Genomic DNA, 13,587 nt, shown 5'->3' with positions numbered 1-13,587 from the left:
TGGGTAGATGGGTCGGGTTATTTAGGTAATGGGTCGGGAATCGGGTCATCATCTCTGTTACTCTTCACCAAATTGCAGGTTAATTACTTTATTCGTTGGAGTAGTAGTTGTTTTATATTGATACAAAATATTTGTAGTTTCTATAAATAATATAAAAGGTTTCATCAACTGTAATTGAATAAGTACATTTTTGGCGTATGTTTTTGGACACCATTAAGCATTTTATCTACAAGGTTATAAGATGTGTTATGTAACAAGATGGATGTTTTGTACCAAGATAAAATAATGTTAAATCTTTTTATATTAATATGAAAACGTGATAAAATCTGTTGTACTCTACATAATTGAAGAATTAATAACATCTAAACTAAATAATGGGCACATTTTTTTTTGTATAAATTTACATGAACTTCAAACTTTTTGTATCAATATGATTTTGTATGAATTGTATAATTATTCCGACATCTTTTGTCAGAAGTACCGGCATTCATAATAACAAGCAAAGATGATATGAGACAATGGTCAAAATTTTCCACGGCCAAAGGCAAGATTGTTGGCATTTGTCCGAACTCCGAACCATGAGTTTTATCGACAAAGACCATCTTTCTCATCCAAGAATGCATGCAATCAGGGCCAGCTCTGGGCATAGGCAACCAAGGCCACGGCCAGGGGCCCAAATTTTTTTGCAGCTTCTTAGGCCCAGCAGGTCAGCCCAGGTAACCCAGGCACCCAGCGATGTCCTTTGAGGCTTTGAGTTGCCAGCCTGCCACCGTTCCACCGAGAGTCCGAGACGCAGTCGCCAGTCGATCCATACGAAAACGAACACGCAGAACAGCCCCTGACCTTGCCGCCTCCAAAAAACGTTGCGCCTCCGTCGTCTCTCAGATCAGATCGCGGCACGGCATCGCACCTTCGACGCTGCGTCCCATCCCGAGTGCCGACCAGCAGGGACGCCTCAGCCTACGCTACGCCCTCCTGACCGCGGCCAGCAGCCCAGCCTAATCACTGATTCACTGATCGAGGTTAGGTTATATACTAATAGGTGTCAAACTCTTATTAACTTTTTACTCAAATTTGTAGCGAATTCTCTTCTAGATTTCTGGACTTTGCATATCTAATTTCCAATACATAATTTAGGTGTTGGAATGTTGCCAAAGAAACATTTGTCTGGAGCTCAAAAAAAGAAAAAAAAGAAAACAAGATGAATTGTTTGTTGAATCGCAGAGAGGTGCTTTAGACAAGTTCTTTTCAGTTTCTAGCAATGTTAATGTTAATGAAGATCAAGGGCAGGAATCTGGTCATGAACAGGAACACGATCATAATTTAGCTGCAGAAGTTGAGGTCAATGAAGATGCTACAGAAAACTCAGAAAACGTGAAGTCTTTGGATGATAATGATCTATGGAAGTGTTGTACTACTTTTGCAGAAGCTTTTTCTCATGATAACTCTTCTCATGTTGATCTCAATGACTTTATCAGTGAATTACAAGTGCTGCAAGTAATTTTACCAGATGATTTGATGTCAGCACCTGAGATTTTTCAGTTCATTACTGTTGAAGATTGTTATCCAAATGTTTCTATTACATATCGAATTTTATTGACCATACATGTGACTGTAGCCTCAGCTGAAAGGAGTTTCTCAAAGCTGAAATTGCTCAAAAATTATTTGAGGTCAACTATGTCGCAAGATAGATTGAATGGCATAGCTACATGTTCTATTGAGAAGGGTATATTGGAGAATGTTGATCTCAACATCGTCCTTGCTGATTTTGCTTCAAGAAATGCTCGACGGAGTTTTTTGTTATGAGACATTGAGTATTAAATGTAATAAAAAATATTGAGAGTTTTTTGTTATAAGACATTGATAATTAGATGTAATCATAAATTTTATAATCTAATATGAGGCCTTGACATCCAGCTTGGCCAAGGGCCCTTCAAAACACAAAACCGGCCCCGCATGCAATTTATGTAAATCCAAGGCAATTTTCCCTCTCAACTTACGCTTCAAATTTTATTGACAATATTTACTAATGGAAAGGTATTGATGTTGTTTTCCATCCCAAAGAGTTTTCAGCTTTAAAGTAGTCTGAAGCCTATTGAAACTTAAAAAACAAGGCAGAATAACATCTTATCAAAATTTAGTCAACAATATGCGTTTACTTAGAGGAGGGAATGCAATAAGAGCATCCCAATGAGACTGGACTTCACATGGCCCTCACATAGCCTTCACACTGCCACATCATCAGCATTAAAATTCTCCTGCCACATCAACTGGACATCAAATAGCTCTCACATAGCCTTCTCACTACCTATCCACATCACTAATAACAATTATATAATTTAATTTACAATCGTATCAACATACAGAATTTAATTTACGAGACAAATACGGGAAATTCGAATAATACTATTAAAATTTAAAAAGTACATTAATTTTTTAAAAAAAGTACAATAATTTAAAAAAAGTACAAAAATTAAAAAGTACAATTAAAAAAGTAAAAAAAAATCACTCCTCGTCGCCGTCCTCGTCTCCGTCATCTGCTGCCACGAGTACATGTTGTAGTACCCGGTCATCGGAGGCCAACCACCTCCCCCATGAGCCGGGGAAGTCTGGGACCCTACCCCGGGAGTCGGGGGAGTCTGAGACCCTACCCCGGGAGTCGGGGGAGTCTGAGACCATCCCCCGGGAGTCACTGGAGTACCTTCGTAGTTGTTCTCCATTGCTCGTTATTGATCTTGTACAGAAAGAAAGATAGAGAGAGTACTCGTTAAAACAAGTGGTGCGAATGAAAATGACGTTCAAAGCGCGTATATATAGTGTTTTCGAAAAAAAAATTAAAAATTAAAATCTGACGCCGGTCTGACGCTGATCCGGGGCCTACAATGGCGCCGTGAGGATCGACGTTAGAACCGGCGTCATCACACGAATCGGCATGGCCACGCCGAAGTTGACGCCGATTTCGCCGACGCCGTTCGCAATGGTTTGGCGTCAGAACCGGCGTCGGCGAAAAATCGGCGTCGCGGTTTTAACGCTTCCATTACTGATGCTCTAAGCCAATAATCGCGCATCTACAAACCCGCCATTACTGAGGGAATGCCATATGCTTATATGGGAATTTTTTTAAAATCACAACTTTAATTGGCTTCGGATTAATCTCACAATTTATAAAAGTATCTAATTAAATTTAAAAAAATATGTTAATTTCCCAATATGTTAATCAAAAATTGTAATTTATTAGGATATTTGTAATTTGTCATTATATCTTCACCAATTATATACTCCCTTCGTTTGTTGAAAATAGCAACTATTTCCATTTTGGGTCGTTCCTTAAAAATAGAAACTTTAGAATCTTCCTATTTTAGAACATGGAACCCACAATCCACTAACTCTACTTTTACTACTTTTTTCTCTTCCGATCTCTTACTTTACTCATTTTTCTCTTCATCTCTCTTACTTTACCAATTTTTCTCACTTACTTTACCAATTGTGCATTAAAACTCGTGTCGTTTCAAATGTTTCTATTTTTTTAATACGAAGGGAGTAATAATCACCTAAAAGCGAATATCATATTATAGAATAATGTTAAATTTATCAAGAAGTTAACCAAAAATTAGCCAATAGAAATAATATTTATGATATTTACAATCAAGTTTTAAGTGGTTATTAGTACTTGGTACAGTGAAATAGAATGACATTTCATACCCTCGTTCCATTTCTTTGCTTGTGTTTTTCTTCTTTAGAATTCACCATTTCATTTCACTTCACATAGGAATAATCATTCCTTCCATTTAGCTAAGGAATGGTCATTCCATTTCATTCTCCTTTATTCTTATTTTAAATTTTAACTAAATTATATATCATACTACTCCCTCCGTCTCTGATTAAGAGCCACTCTTTTCCATTTCGATCCGTCTCTAATTAAGAGCCACTCTTTTCCATTTCGATCCGTCCCCGATTAAGAGTCACTCTTCCTACTTACTATATTTGGACATCAAAAATACCCTAAGGGCATCCGCAGTGATGCGGATGTCCCGACGGATTTCCTCGCGGAATTCCCACTGCCACGTCATAAGGACTTCCCACTGCTCTGCCACGTCATAAGGACTTCTCATTGCTCTGCCATGTCATACGGAATTCCCACATAAAAAAATTCATAAATTCACAAATTAACCAATTTCCGGAAGTAAAGAATTTACGGAATTAAAATTTCGACGCGAATACGGAGAAAATGAACACACGTTATTTTAAAAAAAACATACTTCATTAAAAAATATACATAATTAATTTTTAAAAAGTACATTATTTTTAAAATAAAGGTATTTATAGAAAGAAAGGTATTTAGAGAGAGATACTCGTTAAAACAAGTGGTGCGAATGAAATGAAGTTCAACGGGATGTATTTATAGAAAATAAAAAAAATTTATTGCAAAGGTCGGAATTCCGTGCGGAATTCCGTGACAGTCCACACAATGGCGGACGTCAGGACGGAATTCCGCGGAAGGCCGCGATCCTGCGACGTCCTCTTCCGAATTCCGTATCCGCGCGTGTGTGGCCTAATGGCCGACGCCCGCCATTGAATTCCGCCACGTCCGTGGGAATTCCGCGTCGAAGTCCGCCATTGAGGATGCTCTAAAAGTCAAAGAGGTCACACATTCCACTACCTAACTCTATTTATTACACCACACATTCAAACACTTCCTTAAAACCCGTGCCCGGTCAAAGAGTGACTCTTAATTGGGGACGGAGGGAGTATTATCTTATATTATATTTTAATTTAACATTATCTCAATTTTATAATAAAACTAAAATTTAGAACTTTTAATAATTCTCACATACACACATACGCACTCCAACACATATGCACACATACAACACCACACGCGCGCGTGCACGCACACACAAACATGCACACACAAACACATGCACGCACGAAAAATATTTGATAAAATTATATTCGAATAAATATTTTTTTATAAAATCAATATATTAATTATTCATATTTCATTCCAATCGCCCAAAACTTAAAAAAATTAATCTATCGTGTATTCGTGCTGAATTGTCTGCATCTATCGAGGCGACATATCGTTTTCACATACTTTCGGTGGGGTATATCCCATCCTGCTCAACCAATGAGTACAGCCTTTAACTCCAAATTGACACCTAAATTATTGACCATACATTGCACAAACGGACTCGTGTGTTTAATTACTTATTGAAATGGAATTCCATCAACCTTTTACCTCCAAAGTCATTAATTAATCATCAGCAAAAATGCAATCCATTTCCATTTGACAAGACTAGAGGGCACTTGGTAAAAAAAATCTACACTCTGAAATATTTTTTAAAAAAAATTCCTTTCAAAACTGTGGTCCATTTTTGCAATGGAGGAAAAAAAAAAACTGTATCTTTCTACGGTTATATAAGTTTATAGGCACTGATTTAATGTGCTCTATTTGTTGATAGCATTAGCTTCACCATCTCAGAAATAATGGTGATTTCCAAATTGCTCATTGGGCTTCATCCTCTTGGGTACTGGGGCCATGGCTACCGGGTTTATCGGAGCCTCCACAGCCCCAGTAGCCCTCCACTGTCCAGGCACATCATGCTGGAACGCGCAATTGAAGCCGTTACGACACCCTGTTGAGCTAGTGATATATAGGCAAGGTTTCCGGTATTTTGGATTCGTTTCTATTTTGGTTGTCCTATGTGCCCGTTCTAGTCGTTGCAAGTAGTTACCAGATTGGCAAATATTTGGGACATTGTCCTTGCCAGTTTCTTGGATTTCTCCATGTTGTTTGATTAACGACTTGTGATACTGTAAGTCGGGCTTGTGATACTGCAAGTTGACTCCACGGGGAGGCATAGTCATGGCTGGTGGGAAGGGGGGACGAAAGTTACCTGTAGCATTCATTGGCAAGGCGTGCAGATTCGTGCTCATCACGGGCGGCAAGGTCAGCAATGGAGGACTTCTTGGTCCCATGAAGGGTCTTCTATGTACCTCTCCTATATTTGGTGGCATTGCATTGGGAGCAACCAGAGAAACCATTGGCTTTACCCGAGCCACATCAGGTGCTCCGTAATCATGAATCATTTTCTTCATCGCCTCCAACTTTACCGTTGTGGAGTCCGCAGGCTTCACACCAGTAATATCAGGACCTCCATATTTTTTCACTAGTCTGTCGATGGATTTCTCATCAGGTCTCAAAGGGGACGGCACTAGAGGTCTCACCATATGTTCCCGAGCATTTGAACAAGCAGTCACCTTTTTAGTCGGGCAATCAGGGATAAACCTTGGGGATTGATTCCGTCTTGTTGCTGCTTGTGATGTGTGTGTTGGTCCATGTACTGCACCCATTCCATTTGGTTTACTTGCAGCTTTGTTGATTTTTGTTTCGGCCTTAGAGCAAGGCAGGATAGGAGATTGATTCACTGGCTCTTTAGTGGAGCTGGACAGAATTACTTTGCTCACTGGTTCATTACACCAATTAGGATGTGTATGAACCACTGATGAGCAAGGCAGGATAGGAGATTGATTCACTGGCTCTTTAGTGGAGCTGGATAGGGTTACTTTGCTCACTGGTTCAGTACGCCGACTAGGATGTTTATCAACCACTGATGCAGGTGTTGAGCTTGGCAAAGACGAGGATATGATTGCTTTGGGTGCAGGAGGAGCTTCATCTTCAGGCTTTGATGTCCACCCGTTTCCATCCATCAGTTTCTTAGTCATTTCTGGGTTGCTAAGAAACTTGATCAGCAGTTCAGTGTCGATATGATCTTTACTTGGCATTACTGCAGCAACAGTGGCAGCCCCAGCAGCAGCAATTTCCAGACCACCACTCTCTGGACCATGCGGTATTTGGGGAAGAGATTTACCATGAACAGATTGTTCTTGACATTCAGAAGGATCAGACTGAGAAGAGGGAAGATCACCAGATACTAATGGGCATGAGGCCGCTGGTTGTTGATTGGTACTAGTGTTCACCGTCGCTGATGTATCATATGGCATTTCTGCAACTTCTTCAATAGGAATAATTGGGATGGTCGGTGTCTCATTGTTATCATGGCAATTGCCTTCCACTAGCAGCGAATTAACAGGGCTGTACGCAGATTGGATTTACATGGTCAAGCTAAGGGGAAAAAACGGGAACAAGTGAGAAAACTGAAAAATGATGTTACCAGGGAGGTAGTGCAGTGAGATCGGTATAAACTACTTCCGACACAGCTGATTCCCTACACTTTTGCGGTTCTGCCTCCTGGCTTTCTTCACCGGAAGCAACACGCCAACCAGTATGTACAGCAAACTGTTGAAGAAACAGTAGCACTGTTAGGTGAAACCAGACAATATATATAGATTACAATAGAGTGATATAGCATTTCACCGCAATCAACTTACTTTGGGAGGGCATTTCCATTTTATCTGAGGAATGCGAGGGGACTTCCTTTCTAATTGCTTTTTTTTTAATGGAACATACCAAGCAAGGTGTTTTTTAGAGGGAACGACATTTAAATATGCTGGCTTTGGTTTAGTTTGAACTCTTGCTTGTTGATCCGCTAGTATCTGACTCTTTGCCTGGTCCATTGAAAATAAATAGCTGAGATCATGACACTATTTAACTGTTGCAATCAAATAACAATAAAAGCCTTCATAAATCAATCCAGAATATAGAACAAGACAGACTCTCAAATGGAAGTAAACTTAGTATGAAGAGCTTTCTCCATGTAATAAGTGGCTTGCTGAAACATGCTTCAACCTTATTGGCTCCCTCCAACAGCCAAAAATAATCTCATCTTCTATGCAAGAAGCGGGGTGGATTACTAACAGCAAATGTATTCATTCCAATGGCAAAGCTAGTAGGCATACACAGCAAATCTATTTTGCTTAATATGACTAAAGCTTTGGCTGTGCCTACTACATCTTTCATTTAAAGACAAATAGTCAAATATTACTAAGAGTCATGGAAGGAAAAATTGAAAGAAGTTCATAGCTATAGCAGCTTAAAGTCAAAACATCTTCCCAAAATTGGCATTTTCTAAACCTGAAGATGAGTGCAAAAAAGAAACAAGACTCATGTCTTATGAATTATGACAAATCATACTTAGACCTTCACTCCAATAACAATTTACAATTGATGTCCAATTGAATTCAATATATTTCCTAAAACTGGTAGAGACCCAATATTTCTGTGTGAATTATCGCGACAGGAAACACAAGGTTAAGCATCTTCCTCGACTTACTAACATCAGGATAAACTAAACTCAGTATAATTTTACCATAAAAGAGAAATTACAGAGATGAAGGAAATTCACAGCCCCAATGGAAAAACGACGGTACTATTAATGATGGAAGATTGTGAACCAACATTCTGCCAATACTAACCAGTGGCATTTTTACCGAAACATGAAAAGGGGGATAGCAAAAATATTATTGTTATAAACTTTATACACAATCTCCCAGCCATCAAATCAGAAGAGTGAACTGCAATGTAGTTCAAACAACTGGAGCGATGTATATAACCACGTATCTACTAACCAAGCAAAACAACCCCAGGGAACATGTGATAATATCACAACTCAGAAATAACTGTTAAAATAAATTTTATAAGCCAGTAATTTCTACAATGTAAGATCATCAAATGTGGACCCAGCAAATGCCTATAGAAGTTATATTTAATTTTTGCAGCAAAATTGCCTTAGTTGCTAGTGACAATTGATTCACATATTAAAGGTGAAACTCCACATTCCTATTTTACAAAATTAGCTAATAAATTATAGAATTCTTAGATAAAGAAATATGCAAGATATTGCATACCAAAAAATGAAGACTAAAAAACCACTGCAACTAATCATGAAATGAAAGTATCATCAACATGCTACGCATAATATAAAATAAAAATATGAGATATATAAATTTGCCTAAGTACTCTCTTACTCCTGTAACTTGAGTACTTCCACAGTAAGAATAAAGCAAGTGTGATCCACGCGCTCAATAGGATAGCTTTTCTTTTTGTGCTTAGAAGTGAATAATTATGCCATTGCGTACAGTATGTTAGGAAAGTTATTCATCTTCATTTAATATGCAAGATACCCTTTCCTAATGCTGAAGTTCTTTAATCATCAAGAACAAGTGTGATTCACGTGCTTAAAGCGAGACTAGGATACCTTTTGTGTTCCTTTCGTATAAAGGGACTACTAATTACTCCTACTACATCTCATTAAAATTAATTGCTACTCATAGGTGAAATCCACGTCAGTACACCAAACGAAACATATATTATGATCCCATCATGGTATCATCCTTTTCCCATAATTTCTTAGTATCAGCGGTCATCATCAGTCGCCTTTTATCATGTTCAACAACCCATGCCAAACCAGATCACATTTAATTAAGCACATTTTCTATTTCTGTTCTTATGTCAGCCTAAGTTAAATCCGTCGTATATACTATCAAACCTCTCAAAGCTAGCATATAAACGTACTCCAGTTTCAGAAAATTCCAAATCATTCTCAAACAACCTCTTCCCAATTATTAAAGTCCAACAAATGAACACCTATGAGCAATACTATCGAGTCTTGATTCCACGTCAACACACACACACGTTTCTCGGTAGCTTGTGTAGTTGATTCAGAGAGGATTGCTTTCGTTAAGCATAAATTTGTATTTTTCTTCTAATGCTCTTTACGTTTCTACTATATGATATGCAAACACTCATTTCCACTTTCACATACAAATCTAACCACAAAAGGATTTATTTGCATGGGTTATCAACCATTCAAAAACTCCAAATGAATAGTCAAGAAACACAAATGTATGATATTTTCTTCTCGTTTATACACAAAAGAAGTTAATACTTGTTTAAATTAGGAAAACCTCACGCACATTCACACATCCTCATTCACAGAACTTAATCAAACAGTCATTCATAAGGAAACGTGATAACTAAGTCAGCTAACAAAGGAAACGAACGAATCCAGCATTAAAAAAAAATAAACTCGGAAGAATGATTAAATTGAAGCAGAAATCGAGATTAGCTTAGCAGAGAAAATGCAAATGCGTATATACTTGACGGAGGTCGGCCACCTGCGACGGCGAAACCCTAGCGGATTTCTTCATTTCCCAATCTTGCACCACCATCATACAAAGTTATCCAGGTTCCGTATTAAAACCCAATTCCGCCAAATTTAGCAAGTATTTGAAAAAGTTGTAGCTCCAGGTAATAGCAGGCAGAAAAGGAAACAAAAATTAAAAACCTATAATTTCAGATTGCTCAGAAACCCTACTTGGATTAACGAGCGCAGGTGGCGGGTTGAGTGTGTGTATCATCAGCCAAGCGCACTGAGTGAGCGATCACAGCTCAGCAAATGATAACATTTAAATGTCTGCTGACTTTGGAATATTATACGGCATTCTAGATTTTGTTTTTTATTTAAAATGATATGGGATTATCATACTCTATGTAATTGTTTGCAACGGTTATTAAATTATTTTATTCTTACAAATTACTACATTTCATGGAATTACTAAAATGATTATGTTATCCCTCCTATACACTAAAACGGTCTAAAAACAACTTTTGGATTTTTAAAATCTAAAAATTCTAAAATTAAATCTAATCCAACTATTTTTTATCTAATAATTGAAATTTTATCTCTAATTATAGAGTAGAATTTAATTATTTATTAATCACTATACTATACTTCTTCTGTATATTATTTGCTTGATCTTATCCTTATATTACATAAGTCAATACAATTGATATCCTCCTTATATAATTATATTTATTTACTATACACATTTTATATGTATATGCAATATGGCAATTGACCTATCCTTATATTTATACAGTGACAGATCCGAAAATCGAAAAAGGTGTCAGACTTAAATACATATTTAAAAGTTAAATATATCATCCGTTTATTCATAGTTGAGTCATTTTTCTATTTCGGCAAGTTTCTTCATAGTTGAGTCATTTCCATATATAGTAATTATTTTCTTTTTTTTACTTTACTCTCTCTTACTTTTTTCTCTCTACTTTATTCACTTTCTACTTTATTATCTCCACATTTTTCTCTCTCTTACTTATTTTATCTATTTATTCAACACACTCAGCATCTATTTCTTAAACTTCGTGCCGAAAAGTTTCGTCTCAACTATGGTGAAATGGAGGGAGTATATTTAAGTAGCACGCACCTGCTACCGCAATAACTATAACTTAACTATAACTTAACTACAACATACATAAGCGAAGCCACGTTAGCGACATGCCCATCATGATCCCCCAATAATTTCCATAATATTTATCCATATATTATCTATTCATCCCATATCATTAATTAATATAGTAAGAGCATCCATAACGGTGGACGGACGGCGTCCGTCCGTCCGTGCCGCTGGCAAGGACGAGCTCCACCGCCGCTGCGCTCTTGCCGCTGGCACGGACGTGCTCTTAGCTAAGAGCACGCCCGTGCCAACGGCAAGAGCACGAGGCGTCGACGTGGCATGCTCTGATTGGCCCGTTGATTTATCATTTTTTATTATTTTTTTAAAAAATCGAAAAAATCTGAAAAATTCAAAATTAATAAAAAAATATTTTCCCACATCCTAATAAAATATATCCATTTTTTCCACACTTTTAATTTATTTTTTTCATTATTTTTACCTCAAAATTCATACTTTCATCTATAAATAGTCTCATTTCAAACACAAAAAAATGACACTATACCAAACAACTCTCTCAATCTCAAATTTTAGGATTTTAATTATGTAATTTTTAATTTTTAGGAGTCTAATTATGTAATTTTTAATTTTTAGGATTTTAATTATGTCGTTTTTATTTTATTTGTCATTTGTAATACTCCCTCCGTCCCGGACTACTTGCACTTATTTCCTTTCTGTGTGTCCCATGTTATTTGCACTCTTTCCATTTTTAGTAAAAATTATCACCTACAGCCGCAATTGTTGACTTTGCTATACACTCATTCCTTAATCTCCGTGCCGAAAAGGAAATATGCGAGTAGTCCGGGACGGAGGGAGTATTATTTAGGCTTTTTTAATGAATTTTAATATTATGGAAATTTTTTGTTTAATTGAATTTTAAATTGAATTGTGCTCGTCCTTGCGGAAGAGCACAACTATGGGTGTTGTGCTCTTGCCAGAGAGCAGGCAGAAAAAGTGGGTCCGGGCCCACAGCCGTGCTCGCTGGCAAGAGCACGGTTGTGGATGCTCTAACGTTCTACTCCCTTCGTCCGCCATTAGGAGTCGGGTTACTTTTGCGCACTTATTTTATAAAAATGATAATAAATAGTTAAAGTGGATAAATGGTAAAGTAAGAGAGAGAATAATGTTGAGAATATCATTAATTAATATAGTAACGTTCTACTCCCTTCGTCCGCCATTAGGAGTCGGGTTACTTTTGCGCACTTATTTTATAAAAATGATAATAAATAGTTAAAGTGGATAAATGGTAAAGTAAGAGAGAGAATAATGTTGAGAAGAATCTTCTCAATATTATTCTCTCTCTTACTTTACCATTTATCCACTTTAACTATTTATTATCATTTTTATAAAATAATTGTGCAAAAGTGACCGAGACTCCTAATGACCGACGGAGGGAGTAGTTTTTGTGATGAGATCTAGGGTTCAAACTCATCCAGTCGTTTGTGTATTATAAATAAAGTACTTTAGTAAATTTAGACCTCATAATTATTTTAAATATTTGTTTTAATATACATAGAATACGATACAATATGGAAATTAATACTAAAAAATTTGTTTTGACAAAGAAATAAATATAACAAAATAATATATATAAACTAGGAGTAAAAATTTAGATTTCATAAAGTATTTAATTGTTTATATGGACATAAAAAGTAATGTGGATTGATAAAATAAAGAAAGAAAAATAAAATATGGAGCATATTTTTTAATTGAGAGTTGAATCATAAACCTTTTAGTTAAAAGGCTAATAACTTGACTAGTAGGCTAATGGATTTTATATGAAATGTATTGAAAACTACTACTCCATATTTTTACACTCGGAGTGAGCGATCATGATATTTTTCAACTTGACTCTAGAGAAAATTTAGACTCACCAAACGGTCGCTCCCGCCATATATATTTGTCTAGGGATGTGATAAAAAAATACTCCAGTAATTAATTTCAATACAAAATTAAGAGCTATATCATCTATGTATATTAAAAATATAAATACAATGTATAAGTTTATTAACACAATTTTGTGTTGATAAACTTATGTCTTTATGTTGATATGTAAATTTACATGTCAACACAATAACCTAAGTTTATCCATACATTTTTTGTTAATAAACTTATATCATAATTATAATATACAAAGTTTAAATAGTTCTTAATTCTGTTTTGAAAATTAGTTAGCATTGTAACGTGATCATATTTGTCTATATTGTACATTTTTTGGTAGTAAAAAGCGGGAATAACCCGAAAATCTCAAAAAACATGTCTATTATGAAGTGGCGAAGCCACGTTTGGACCAAGGGGGCCCATGGTCCCCCATCATTTTTCCATTTAGGTATATGTATTATATGCAAACTATGATTTATTCAGCAGCGCAGT

General features: G+C 36.5%; 1 protein-coding gene across 2 annotated transcripts; it reads right to left on the bottom strand.

Moving 5' to 3' along the window:
* Positions 1–5,307: 5,307 nt before the first annotated feature.
* On the bottom strand, positions 5,308–10,357 carry LOC121776527 (zinc finger CCCH domain-containing protein 30-like). Of its 2 annotated transcripts, none has more exons than XM_042173692.1 (4): positions 10,060–10,357; positions 7,393–7,569; positions 7,176–7,300; positions 5,308–7,096 (listed from the first exon to the last, which is right to left on the bottom strand). In XM_042173692.1, the coding sequence occupies exons 1-4, from the start codon at positions 10,132–10,134 to the stop codon at positions 5,479–5,481; spliced, it is 1,995 nt and encodes a 664-aa protein (XP_042029626.1). In that variant the 5' UTR covers positions 10,135–10,357; the 3' UTR covers positions 5,308–5,478. The 2 variants fall into 2 exon arrangements, with proteins under 2 accessions (XP_042029626.1, XP_042029627.1); XM_042173693.1 differs by having other exon boundaries at positions 10,078–10,357.
* Between the last annotated feature and the right edge of the window lie 3,230 nt (positions 10,358–13,587).

Source organism: Salvia splendens, chromosome 18 (assembly GCF_004379255.2).
Source record: "Salvia splendens isolate huo1 chromosome 18, SspV2, whole genome shotgun sequence".
Taxonomy (NCBI): Eukaryota; Viridiplantae; Streptophyta; class Magnoliopsida; order Lamiales; family Lamiaceae; genus Salvia; species Salvia splendens.
This window is presented reverse-complemented; position numbering and strand designations above follow the sequence as displayed.

Bases quoted from the DNA above. Each gene is read 5' to 3' on its own strand.
- LOC121776527 (XM_042173692.1), bottom strand. From the start codon at position 10,134: ATGATGGTGGTGCAAGATTGGGAAATGAAGAAATCCGCTAGGGTTTCG. The intron at 7,301-7,392 runs GTAAGTTGATTG...TTTCTTCAACAG, and splicing joins AATGGAAATGCCCTCCCAAA to TTTGCTGTACATACTGGTTG. The intron at 7,097-7,175 runs GTAACATCATTT...ATCTGCGTACAG, and splicing joins CTCACTGCACTACCTCCCTG to CCCTGTTAATTCGCTGCTAG.